This window comes from Tachypleus tridentatus, chromosome 9 (assembly GCF_004210375.1).
Source record: "Tachypleus tridentatus isolate NWPU-2018 chromosome 9, ASM421037v1, whole genome shotgun sequence".
NCBI classification, from domain to species: domain Eukaryota; kingdom Metazoa; phylum Arthropoda; class Merostomata; order Xiphosura; family Limulidae; genus Tachypleus; species Tachypleus tridentatus.
The window spans coordinates 102,350,527-102,365,245 of record NC_134833.1 but is presented as its reverse complement, the minus strand read 5'-3'; the positions used below and the strand labels follow the sequence as shown (position 1 = coordinate 102,365,245).

Sequence of the window (14,719 nt, the reverse complement as noted above, 5' to 3'; positions counted from 1 at the left end):
GCGTAAGGCCTCGTAATCTGAGGGTCGCGGGTTCGCGCCCGCATCGCGCCAAATATGCTTGCCCTCCCAACCGTGGTAGCGTTATAATGTTACGGTCAATCCACTATTCGTTGGTAAAAGAGTAGCCCCAGAGTTGGCGATGGGTGGTGATGACTAACTGCCTTCCCTCTAGTCTTACACTGCTAAATTAGGGACGGCTAGGTGCAGTGGGCTAACAACCTACTCACGTAAATACTTGTTGAAGAATCCGCAAGCGATTGCGGCCCTATGTTCCTAGATGGAATCTAATGGTGATAACTAACTAAAACTATATTACATGATATTTATATTATTCTTTTTGGGAATACAGTGAATTAAATCTAATTATCGGACTCTTTAGAAACCATTAGTAACGTCACTATTTAGGTCTTATAGCTGTAATGAGAGATACCATTGCTTAAGAACCTCCTATTAGTATGCGTAGTACACACGTCTACAAACCAACTGTAAACCTAAAAATAATGCTAAACCAGAAAACATAAGCAATAATTATTACGCCAATCACATCATAAATATCCTTTGATAGATATTATTACCAGCAACATAAGTGGCATTCGTGCTTACTTATCTACTATTAAAATGAACACCACTTTCGTTTATAAACTTATCTTGAAATGTGTGACATTCTTACTTAGAAATGTATCGTTTATATGTGTGGAATTGTAGTTTATAAATCGTACATTGATATGATTGGCATACGTACCACTTGCATTAGTAATCTACACAGTGCTTGAGTACATTATATTAAAACAATTTGGAATATACAAATTAGTAAACGCAGGTCATATAAAGAGTACGGCTAGTATAAATTTGCAGTGGAATGGGATGTATCAGAACTACATTTGGACTTTTTTTTTTATTTCACGTAAGTAAAGTGATTCCAGTGAAAAGTTGTCGGTTTTGATAAGAGCATGTACGTCATGACATTGGAAAACAAAAAATATGAATGAACTTGAGAGTCAATACGTTTCACAAAGATATCTGAAACAAGTCGTACCCTCACAATTATAAACAATGTGTGATGCCTTGCAATAAATGAGTATAATGAACACCGAACTCAGTATCAAAAGCTGTCCACATGTCCCAGCCAAATATGCACAACGTAATCAAGAATGATCTCTGTCTGGAGAGAAACACAAATAAGGTGCATAAAAGTTGCTTCCACTAAACATTCCTTCAATCGTTGCTCATCTTAAGCAACTAGAAAATAAGACGTGTATTCATGTGCTGTTCCACATGAAGACATACCAGTCAAGTTGACAGAGCACTTATGAATTTCTTTGTATTCAGATTATTGAAATGGTCTTTAAAAACAGTCCTATTCGTAGATGGACCGTGGAAAGCCTGCAGGGCGAAATGTTGAGCTTTGAACATGACAAAGCTTTTGCAATTTTACTACACTGCAAGGCTATTATCAAGGTGCATTATTGTCAGATATAGCGTGACCGGACGTAATGACTTCAACAAAGTAATAAGGGTCCAATTTGTTCTTAATATAGCATACACAACTATATATTTACATAAAATTGTACCAGTGATTTAAGAGGTAAACGCTTAGCGTACTACTTAGATGAGAGGTAATGTTGTGTAGAAGTCTGCCAATTCTATTTATAACATATTTGTTAAGAAACCTACCGATGACATGAGTAATATCATGTTTTTAATATGAATGGGATATTTTTTTTTGTAGAAAACAAACACTTTAGAGAAGCAGAATCTCTGACTCTTAGCTCACCGTTGAGATAAGTAGCATCCTTGCCTCGTCTATTATGGTGGTTGTAAGTTTTGAAACGCCCAGTCAATAATTCAGGTGGACGGTCTTCTCTTAGTCTAGAAAACAGAAGATATTTTATTTAATATGAAAAGGTGGCATTCTACAGTTTTGGAGTATATAACCCATACCAAACATATTAATACGAAACAACAAAGTACCAAGCTGAGCACAATAGTGAGATATTCTGTGTAGGCATGTAGAATTATTTAATATTACAGTTTATGTTAACGAGTTCAGTACAATAGAATAAGGTATAAAGGTTGAATGCATTAGTAGGAGATTAGGAATTTGACATTATATAGTTTTGAAACACATACATCATACTAGTCTATATTTTCACTACGAAGGAACAAAAAACGAATTGAACACATATTATGATATTCTGTTTGGGAATATGACGTTGTAGAGTTATCCTGTTATACCTCGTACTAACTGTATATAAGAAAGAATAAAATGCCATACTGAACATATTCTCTGTAGAAATGTACCATTCTATTATACTGCAGTATATAACCGATACTAACGTGTTCAAAGTATCGAGTCCAACACATTACTATAATATTCTCTGCACAAAGTAGACATTCTAAAATTGTGAAGTATATATCTTACAGTAACATGTTAAATACAAATAAACAAAGAATAAACTTCAACTCAGTACCATGATAGTTTTTGTTGGAATTAGACATTCAGTAATTTTGTAGTATGTATCTCATAGTAGCATTTTTTAATAAGACACAACAAAGCAAAAGTGGAACAAAACACTGCTATTTTTTCTCTAAACATTTGTAATTCTACAATGTTGAAGTATATAGCACATAATAACACGTATATTAAGAAACAACAATGTACTAAGTTTAACAGTTTCCTATGATATTTTATGTGGAAATGTGGCATTCTAAAATTTTGCAGTATATAGCTCATTATACCATGTTTAATACGACAAAAGAAAATATCAAGTTCACTCAGTATGTTAGGTAATACATCCTCAAAACTACTGTTTTCAGATGATATATCTGAAGGCACCTAATGCTACGTAACTCCAAGATCTATAACAAATGTTCTGAAACTGGAAATACACGTAGTGATTGTTGAAGAGATAGTAGAAAAATGTTCTAGGTCAAACCACCGAGAAGTTAACTACACACACACACACACATATATATATATATATACATATATAGTTACCTTCTCAGTGGTTTGACCTTCTGAAACTGGGTAGCTTTGTTAAGTATAAGGTTTTAAGGTTGAGAGCATTTTAGTGAAATAAGCTGCAGCTACAGAGTTAATAAATTATCGAGATTAAAGTAGCAGCTGCATGACTTAACTGCAAAAGCCTGAGTGAACATCTGCTGTTATGAAAGTCGAAAAAATTACGTCATCTAGAGCATGAACCAAACTCGACTGAACCTCTTTGAGTTTGGAAAAATTACCACATAATTATAACTAGGTTATACTTTGTTATAGTAAAAAATTAAAATATAATTTTAAATCATTTGTATTGTTCAAAGGCGTATTAAACATGAAAAAGTTTTAATATCGGACCTCAATTTAGAGCCTTTCTCTTAACTGTGTATAGTTTAATTTCTGTAAAGAGAATGCCTATTTATAAACAGGAGCATCACGCTAGTCAGTAAGCAAGCCGACCGATTTTAGCAGATGAATTACTTTTACTCTCTTATTTGTTATATAGTGGTCATCAAAATAAACAAGTGCCCCTCCACCGGTGGCTCAATCATAAATTCGAGGGACTTATAATTCAGGGTTTAATTTCCGGCGGTGGACGCAAAGTAGGTAGCCCATTGTTTCGGTTTGTGCTTGAAACAAACAAGAAACAAAGAACAGGTGACTGAAAAAAATCTGAATTAATGATATCTGAAAAAGAAAAACTCAAAACAACTTTAAATCGAGTTATGTACTCAAAGTATATTAATTATTTAAATAATACAAAATAATTTGTTTAATTACCATTTTATATATTATTGACAACAACATTTAGCAAAAATGTGCAACATTTATATTCAGGCATGTCAACTTTCTTGATATATGACCAGTATATCCCAATATCAACTTTTTAAAATAATTTAACACAACGAACATAGTGGCAATATTCAGCTCTACAGTGTTCCAGCCAAGATACTGAAAATATTTATTCATTTTGTGTGACATTATTACACTTTATTGTGTTGAATCACATTCCAATGCATCGAGTAAAAAAAGTATTTTCAATGGTGAGAAAGATCGTAAAAGAGAACAGGACTGATTTAGGGCATGACACAGTATGTGATCTTTTAAAGTGCAAGTTTTACTGAGATTTCTCAGCAGTAAATACAAGTACTGAAAGCAGATATTGAAAGTGCCAAAAGTTCAACATACGGATATAAACATCAATCATGATATACGTATTTTTTAATATCTTACAATAAAAGTATTTAGTAATATTAGCAGATGGTTGTGATTCTCTTAGTATATATTTATAAGCCCACAATAAATGACGTTACGTATTATAACAAGTCCGGCATGGCCAGGTGCTTAGGGCGCTCGACTTGTTATTGAGAGTCGCGGGTTCGAATACCCGTGACATCAAACATGCTCGCCGTTTAAGCCGTGGAAACGTTATAATGTCACGATCAATCCCACTATTCGTTGGTAAAAAATAGCCCAAGAGTTGACAGTTGGTGGTAATGACTACCTGCATTCCTTATACTGCTAAATTAGGGATAGCTAGCGCAGATAGTCCTCATGTAGCTTTGCGTAAAATTCAAAACAAACAAACAAACGTATTATGATTTATTTCGAACTAGTCTCCGATTTATTAAGTTACGTACGTTACGTATTACGATTTCATAAAGCCGATTTAAAAGTTGATTAAATGTTAATATGTATCAAATTTATGATATTTATGAACGAGATTGATACACACAATTTTCTTTCTTAACACAAATATATTTGAATATACAAACAACAATACAATCTATAATAATGGTTATTACACATATTATTTTATATACAAAAGTTTTATAAACTTACAAACATTACTGAATCTTCTATCTGGTCTAGAACTGAATATTTTATCGACAGTCCAGTTCGACGAGCGAATTATTTCTGAGTTGATATTGTTTCACTTCAGTTAGGCTAGCTAGCTGTCTATTCTTAACTGACATCAAGCCGCTTACAAGTTAACTTTTTACTGACGAAGATATTTACTGTCCTAGTAGAAATACTAACGTCCGAAGTTAATTCATTCACTAAAATTAAATGGTTTGTAATGTTCGAAATCTATAAACGTTTCTGGTCAGATATCTGCAGTTTTTCTATTTATAAGCGTTTATCACAATTACAGCTTCGGAGATTTATAGTATATTGACTGTAGCGACCCAACAATAATATTATTAAACTGTTTCTTGGCACGTCGACACGTATTCACACCATCTTTGGGCGAAATTATCTAAACTTCAGTATGCAACAATGTGAAACATATATTGTTGAGTCTTACACTATATATTCTTCTACATATTTAGAGAACAGACTAGACTTGTGCACTATACATTTAACAATATACGTTACATGCACTAAACTGAAACAAATATACATAATAAAATAAATATCTAATATTAAACCCGTTACACCATTGCCAACAATACTTTAAATATGATATATTATAAAATATTTGTACAACTTCGATAATCATTACAATGTATATAACACAATCAATACAAATAACCTTATGATAATAAAATTACATAGCACGCGAAAGTGCTACAACACAAATGTTATCTTTTTGGTTCAACACAACCAATAATCACACAACTGAGGTGTTATTTGAAAGCTGGAATACGCTTTAAAGGAGCAACGGGAATTTTCTGTTTGGGTTTTCTGGCCAACTGGGGACTGGCATGACCAGATAGTTACGGCGCTCGACTCGCAAACTGAAGGTCACGGGTTCGAATCCCCGTCACACTAAACATGTTCGCTTTTTCAGCAGTGGGTGTGTTATAATATGTCAGTCAATCCCCCTATTTGTTAATAAAGAAATACTTCAAGAATTGGCGGTGGTTGGTGATAACTAGTTGTCGTCTCTCTAGTCTTACACTGCTAAATTAGGGACGGTTAGCGCAGATAGCCCTCGTGTAGCCTTGTGGGAAATTTTAAAAAAAAATCTAACCAACTGAGAGGTATGAGAAGTTTTACAAAAGTGAGAAACATCCTGTTTGTTTTTTGGCCAAAAGAAATGTCCTATAATTTTGCCACATGTCTTGTTAACACCTAACTAATTTCCCATAAGGAATTCATGGGTCACTTTCGATATATCAGAACGATATGCTTTCGGAACAACGATTTGATAAACTACATTCCAGTCCTTTGAAGCTGACACATTTGATGGTCTCCATTTTTTCGTAAGCACACCATTTTCTTTAAAAACTTTCTCTAATTCATCTTTTGGAAGTATATATTTAAATACTGAAGAGATCTGTGAATCCTTTTCTTGCTCGGCGATCAGTTTATTTCTAGAAAATGGTACTTCATCAGCTGATGCAGATTTCACACGTTCATGATTGTCACTCAACAAGGAATTGTCAATAGGACAAGTATTCACACCATCCCTGACGGATCCATAAACAGTCTGAGAAAAATCAATAATATCGTTCTCTGAATACGTGTTCATCATTTGTGTTTGGCTTAATAAAGCTCGAGTCACAGCACACGAGGAAAACACATTCAGAAGCTTGTTAATAACAACATCATCCTTAGATGAAACAGTGATTGGCTCACTAACCATTTTGGGTTTGGTATCAACTCCCCCCCCCAGTCAAATCATCTCCCAACAATAATGATACACCCTTAATTGGCAGAGTAGGTCTTACTCCCATCACAACTAGTTCCAAAACTAGGTCTGATGTTAAATAAATGTTATGAAGAGAAACATTAACAAAACTGCCCTAAATACCCTGAGCAATAACAGGCTCACCAGTGGCAGAACTCGAATCTAAAGACAACATACCTTCTAGCAACAAGAGGAAAGTACTCACTGTTGCAGTGTCTCCAAAAAGTATCTCGATTTGGCACCTCTTAAAGTTAACAGGTGTGTGTGTGTGTATATATATATATATATATAATATGTTAAAATTATACACGATAAATTTAATAGAACATTAAGCTAATTAGTACAACCAAATTTTCTACATTAGTGGGAAAACAGTTGTATGGAACTTAATTTGGAGACCATAAGTTTAAAAAGCATGACTACATATATTCTCAGAAATCGAACGCCTTAGCATTTAAGATTATATTCAATTTACTTAACTGAATGTTAAACGAATGACTGGTACTCAAACAGAATACCTCTGATGTTTTGCTTTGATGTTTTATTTTTTGTGTTGAAATATTAATGTGTCAGGTGTTTAGTTTATGATTATTGATAAGTAAATATCTGTCAAAAAAACCTGGTTTGCTTTAAACATTTTTGTATGATGTGTTTTGATTTATGTTTTAAATACAGTCTGTGTGATAACTAACACTCCCTGTTCTTTAAAATTATATTATTTTATACATTAATAAAAAGTTGATATTCCGATTCATGTAGACATTTTTTTTCTCGTGAAATGAAAAATCGTGATTAACATAAGTCATAAAGCAAATTGTGGGAAAGATGCAATAAAGAAATCTTATTAATTATTAAAAATATTTGTGATAAGATTGCAAGTTTAATCAGAAACTAGTGTTACGTTAACTTATTATAAGTTGTCCTTCTAAATGTGTATGAGATCAACAAAGATGTTAAGGAAATACAAATAGAAGAAGCATTTTGTTGGTTTTAAAAAACAACAACAATATATGTGTGTTTGTGTACATTCTTTATAAGGCCAGTTAAAATAAATTGGCAGTTAATTCACCCTGCATGTTCGTATTTGAAACTGCCGCCTAACTAAAGAGCATTCTTTAGTTTTCGAAATATTTTAAACTAATTTATTTTACACTAGCTGGAGTACCGGTCTCCTGGACGGAAGTGATGTATATTCGTAATTAATGGAATATTATCTTAAAACATGAAAAATTGCTTCCCTTATATCTTATTGCAAAAAATGCAAAATGTCAAACTACAACTTTGTATATGTCTCTAAATGGAGCCAACAAACCTTCATGCTATACTTGGTGAAGATCCATCAACAGGAGGTGAAGCAATGGTAAGAAAAATACCCATTGAAACCGCATAACTAAAAAATTAAGGGGTACATACCCCTTAATGAACCTCCATACCAATTTTGGTGAAAAATCCATCCATACCCTGCGAAGTAGTTACGCACCTGTACAACAGTATAATTTTATTTGTATATATATTCAACTCAATTCCACCTTTCAAGTACAAAACTATGATAAGGAAAAAACACCTAACTATATTTTAACCATCGCCAGAAATAAAAAAATAGTAGCTTAGAAATATGTTCAATCAAAATGATGTAGGACTAAATTTTTCCAGTTTCATTCCAACTTGTCTCCCAGTGGGTCAGCGATAAGTTTACTGACTTAAAACACTAAAATATGGTGTTCGATTCCTCGTAATGAACAGAAAGTTCTTTTTATAGATTTACACTAAAATAAAAACAATTTATTCTTCATCATGTGTATATGCTCTGAGGCATTGTTTGTGGTTGCATGCCTACTGTGTAGGAAAAAAGTCTCGCTTTCGCTTCACGAGATGGAAACGTTTGTGAGAATCATAATATCTTTTATGTTTTAGCAAATGTTCTTTCATTACGAGCCGGCGTTAACAACACGAGGATATGGACATGACAGGGTGATAAAATTCAACACTTTCAATGCTGACTTTTTTGTGGCTTTAATGTTTTAGGCATTTTGAAACCATGCATTATAAACATCAAGAGGAAATTACCTGTTTAGAGCATTGAAGTATTTAGTTAAATATTCGATGTGACGAAAGATTAATGGCAGCTCATCTGCAAACTGAATCGTGCAAAGTAGAGACCACTGATAACATTAGGAATACACTGACTAACAAAATAACAGGGAAATCGTTTCCATGTAAATTATATTATAATCGACAATGGGTTTGGTTTGCTTTGAATTTCGCGCAAAGCTACACGAGGGCTATCTATGCCAGCCGTCCTAATTTAGCAGTGCAAGACTAGAGGGAAGGCAGCTAGTCATCACCACTCACCGCCAACACTTGGGCTATTCTTTTACCAACGAATAGTGGGATTCCCCGTCACATTATAACGCCCCACAGCTAAAAGGGATGAACATGTTGATGTGACAGGGATTCGAACCCGCCACCCTCGTATTATGAGTCGAGTGCTTTAACCATCTGGCCATGCCGGACCCATTATAATCGATAAAACACACTGTAGAGAACACAATTGCTCGTTTGTTTAAGATAATCACATAAAGCTACATAAAGGATACCTTTGCTAGCCTCCATAATTTTAAAGTGATAAATTATAGAAAATGAACTAATCAACAAAACACACCGCTTGTTCGTGGGGCTACTCTAATCGAATAGCTGGATTTGATTATAAAGCAACCGCTGTCCCAGGGTGCAACGCGCGATTTTTATGCAGTAATGGGATTATGGATCTTCAGATCCACAACGTTGCACGTTTACCACGTAGCTACGTGAGGTCTTAATTAAACACTACCGCTTCAAATTTTATATTAAACAAGATACGTGTATTTAAAATATAAATTAGTATCTGAGCTACAAGATTTGGCTAAAAAACTTCATATCAGTACACACTTTTAAGCATTTTGTTCGGAATTAACTCGCATACGAAACATAAAGTTTGCTATAATTTCCGTAATTTTGGTGTGATATGACAAAATACCTGCGCTGGTTCTTCAAAAGTAATAGGCCCGGCATGGCCAGGTGGTTAAGGCACTCCGAGGGTCGCGGGTTCGAATCCCCGTCCCGCCAAACATGTTCGCCTTTTCAGCCATGGGAGCGTTATAATGTGACGATTAGTCCCACTAATCATTGGTAAAAGAATAGCTCAAGAGTTCGCGGTGGGTGGTGATGACTAGCTTTCTTTCCTCTAGTCGTACACTGCAAAATTAAGGACGACTAACGCAGATAGCCTTCATGTAGCTTTGTGCGAAATTCAAAAGATACCAATCAAAAGTAATACTGTACTTTTACAAAGGCAATGTTGTTAATGTTTAAGTACTTAAAACTGTATCTCACTGAAGGAGTTGACTACGCTTAAAATTGTCGATTGGTGCAATAAATATTGATTTAAAGTGCTCATAGATTATACTCAGATATAAATCTATCAGTTGTTTTTCTTGTGCATAAAAATCGAACACTCACGTTAAAAGTGGAGATATATAGAAGTCTACACCACTTGTCAGTAACTAAATAAGCGATAAATCACATAGCACGAAACATACCTAAGAAACGAAGCTCAAAATCATTAAAAACCTCGAAAATTGCGGTGTAAAGCTAATATAGAAGTTCAATTAAGACTTCAAACCAAATTTCTTGTTACACCAATGAGTAGTGTAGTGGAAGTAATGGTAAGGCTTCAACTTCATAAGTTAAAAAGTCTTCGGTGAGCATTAGAGAAATCTGAGCCTGATGTAACGACGGGAATCTCGGAACTCTACACTTCATAAGTAACCAGGGAAGACTTGCTAAACTTACACGATTTTTGGACGATCTGTCTTTTCAGTTTCGAGTAATTAAGCTAGGTTGACACATAGTAACGTTGTTAAGACCTTTCTGACCAATAAGAGGCCTTCTTCTCACCACTTTGACAGCCAAATGATTAATGTTCTTTGGAAGTTAAATTTGCTTTTTGTTGTCGAGCCGCAATCCATCATCTGCCAGAATGTATTAACTGAGAATTGAGAAAAAGTAACTTAAAATGGTGGTGAAGAAGAACCATTATGGCAGAGTTTCAAGTATCTACTTACCGGCTCTTCTTTGGCTAGCTGTTACCAAGAGTTAGTTCTACAGCTTTTACATGGTAGGCACTACGAAGATTTATTTTATCAGATTAATTACTAGTATGGCCAATAATGTCTCACGGAATTTAGGCTATATACGTCATATTAACTATTCTGAAGGGTTAGTTCGGACAATTATCACAGTGAGACTGATATAATTAATCGACATTGAATTTTAAACGTTAAAGAAGCACTGCTATTGGTTTTCTTTTTGTAATCGCAGGGTTGACACTGGTAATAGAAATTGTACTTTTAACAGTAAAACCAACACTACTGATGCTTATCGTGGTCTAAGCCTAAAACTAGTACTGCTTAGGGTTTGTTTGTTTTTTTCCTGTGAAACTGTCATTGCTGGTAGTCATTGTGTTCATACTGCGAAACTGGTGCTCCACTGCAACTAGTTATTATGTTCTTAGTGTTAAATGTTATTACTGGTAATTATTGTGTTTTAGTGTGAAACTAGTGCTCTACATATTCTAACGTTGAGACTATCACTGCTGGTGATTACTGTATTAAATGATTACTACTGGTACTTATTGTGTGCTTAGTGTGAATCTATTACTGCTGGTGCTTATTGTGTTATTACTGGTAACATGATATTGTTGATGGGGTTTGTGTTGTATTATTGAAACTGACATACCTAAGACTTATGTTTCTTCTCCTAAAAACCGGTTCTTGGTTTATGTTTTTACTTTTGACATTTATTTTGCTGGTAACTGAGGTGATATAAGTATATGAATCTGACAGTACTGATGACCATTGTTTATTAACTGTGAACCGCTAGTAGACTCTGCTATTTGTTTGTGTGTCTCAACCACGATGGCCAAAACATTTGCACCTGTTTTGACTTCAATGGAGATATTTCAATATATATGTCATCCTATTAAAAATACAGTGATTACAATACATTTTATGGAGGTTTACAATGCACTCTAATGACTTTACCTCGCATTCTACCAACTTACTGTGTAAATAAAATTACATGATATTATATAGTTCGGTCTGGTGACTTATGGTGAAAAGAAATATATCTTATACCTTCTTAACAGTTCATGTCATCGGAAAACAGTAATATAAATACAATGTTGATCTGATAAACAAGACTTTCTACTAAAGTTACAATATCTTTCTAAATAATTCTTGTCATCAGAAGCCAATCAAATAAATGTAATATTAAGAAATTATGTACCCTCATTCAGTTAAAAAAGAATTATAATGAATATTACACAACCTGTCGTGGAAATAGGTAAGAGAAAACAAATCAATTAATTAAACGTATTAAAGCTTATTCTCCTCATTAAGGTTGTTGAATTGATGAGGGGGTTATCTGTAATTTTCAATTCGCCTTAGCACAACATGGTTCAAGATGACAAAGATATTACAGCGTTATCTTCAAGTTGTTTCCTGCCTGAGATGTTAACTTGTTCTCCGTGATTGAACACTACACTCCCAGCATCTTGACGAAGAGAAGACCGAAATATGAGTGAAAATACTGAATTAAAAACAGTTTTGTGAACCGAACTCAATTATATTAAAGCGTTGACGCTGTCAAATGTTTAACATGTATCTTTGATGTCTAGACGGAACAACACCATAGAGAACCAATAGACTATTTAACCAGAACAATAATATAAAATGATTAACAAAATTCTATAACAATATCCAACAAATATTCGAGGATTTACTACACAGATTAATACAATATTAATTACTGATGTCACGTAAAACCTAAACATGAGGATAGAGGTTTTACCCATTCACATTAAACCAGACACATCTGCACATCATGACGAATACATTAACAATTCATAATTAACACAGAAATATTTTCAATAAAACGATAAACATATTAAAAATTATTTTTAAATGTTTCTATTTACAACATAATGTTTTAATTACTCTTATTTTTCTTTACTTGATTATTTTGTAGTAAACTAATTAAGATAGGCTTCGCTGTCTAATCAATTTGTTTTGATTAATCGCTTTAGGTTTTCAGAAGTAAATCGTAAAGCTAAACCCTAAGTAAACAGAAAACCCCAGTAAAACATTACATGTTTCAAGTACAAAATAACAAAGATCCAGCATGACCAGGTGGTTAGGGCTCTCTACTCATAACCTGAGGGTCGCAGGTTCGAATCCTTGTCGCACCAAACATGCTCGCTCTTTCAGCTGTGGGGGCGTTACAAGTGAAGGTCAATACCACTATTCGTTGGTAAAAGAGTAGTCCAAGAGTTGGCGGTGGGTGGTGATGACTAGCTGCCTTCCCTCTAGTCTTACACTGCGAAATTAGGGACGGTTAGCGCAGACACCCCTCGTGTAGCTTTGCGCGAAATTCAAAACAAATAAAATCAAAAATGTAAAAAATACGCGTTTTTAACTTCTTGCAAATTTATCTTAAGCTATACTAAATGCAAACTTGTATGATGGAACATATGCAGTTGAAACATCTACAGAAGATATACCTATTGCCATCTGGACCTGGCCTACTTCTGTCTTTATTTCCATCATGTCGATGTTCTTGACTGTGCGAATTACTGGAAATTGATACATTCGAAGCAAACAAACTGGAATGTGAAACTTGCGCCATGAAAGAGAAAGGGTTTAGATGGGAAGCCACTCCGTTTGCTGCCGCTACTGCCGCCTGCGCTGCAATGTGGTGGTTATAGCTGTTCTGATGCATCGTCGGTTTGTCTCTGTGGTTTCCTAAAGAAATATTTAGAAGATAAATAACCACAGAACATTATAATAAATTATGAACTTTTTTCATACTTTAAGAAGGTTTTGCAAAACTTTTTTTAAAAAGTATTTGTTCCTAACATCCTCTGTACGATTGTGAAATCACAGTAACATCTGTCTGAATGTATAATGTAATATTCGGTAAATACATGTGCGCAGTAAGATTGTATTTAACCAAAATGCTCTGTAAACTAAAGTAAAGAAAGCTCTATACCATCCTAACTGCTAAATATGCTGGAACTAATAATATATGCTACATTAAATTATATTTTAGAAAACCAAAATAATTAAGGTTTTTATATATTTGAGTAAAATAGTGTATAATAAACAGCAGAACTAATATAATATTATCACTATTATCCACCGGTGTAAAGTAAATATCAGTAATCAGTCAAATAAAAGTTACAATGCCTCTTTTAGACATTTATAAAATAATTCATTTGTACCCCATTACAGCAATGATCAAAAACTACTTTATTTTTTTAAAGTTGCTATTTCATAAAGATGTGTTTATATTACACTTACTGACGTTTCGGTCAACATCATAAGCAACGTAATTATCTTCTATTCGCCCCTTTTTAAGTCCTGTCGTTGAATTGTTCGACAAACCAACTACTGATGTCCGTTTTGGCGGTCTTCCTGGCCTGCAACTGGACAGTAAGAGCCCCGTTACGTCAAAAAACGGAGGTTGTTGTAATCTGAACCTTAGGGTAGTGTTACCAAAACACATCATTTAACAATAAACTTTCACTCTACAAAGTAACTACGAGTAGGAGCAAACTGTTAATGATATATGTGATTGAAAACTTACAGTAATATTATGTTACATAAAACCTGCATATATATATTTCGTATTTCAACCTGAACGCCACTGCATAATCTAGGTCTTGAAATGCTTATCAGTCGGAAAACAAATAGTCACCATTGCCGAATAGCGGAATTAACTATTACTTTTATAACGCGTCCATAAGTAAAAGAGACATGTCGTGAGCTCAACACTTGGACCTCTATCCGCAGACCAGTACCCTAACCACGAGAACGGTTGGTCATGTAGTTGTTCCTTGTTGATTTGACGTTATTTCCAGTTGTTAGTGAATGTAATTAATATTAAGACCTTTTTACTACTCGGATAAGAATATTAGTCGATTTTACTTACTGCAATTTAACTTCTCTCCGGGAACTATTTGGCTGAAAGAAAAATATTATAAAAAA

General features: G+C 34.1%; 1 protein-coding gene across 4 annotated transcripts in view; it reads right to left on the bottom strand.

Annotated features, from left to right (window-relative positions):
• LOC143225914 (dachshund homolog 1-like) overlaps positions 1 to 14,719 on the bottom strand; it is a 50,416-nt gene that overhangs the window by 18,658 nt on the left and 17,039 nt on the right. The window contains exons 2-4 of one of the 4 annotated variants that reach the window (XM_076456121.1): positions 14,033 to 14,211; positions 13,234 to 13,474; positions 1,775 to 1,869 (exon numbers count right to left, since the gene is read on the bottom strand). In XM_076456121.1, coding sequence (XP_076312236.1) covers positions 1,775 to 1,869; positions 13,234 to 13,474; positions 14,033 to 14,211 — 515 coding nt within the window. The remainder of the gene's footprint in view (positions 1 to 1,774; positions 1,870 to 13,233; positions 13,475 to 14,032; positions 14,212 to 14,719) is intronic. The other 3 variants (XM_076456123.1, XM_076456122.1, XM_076456124.1) reach the window with 3 other exon arrangements.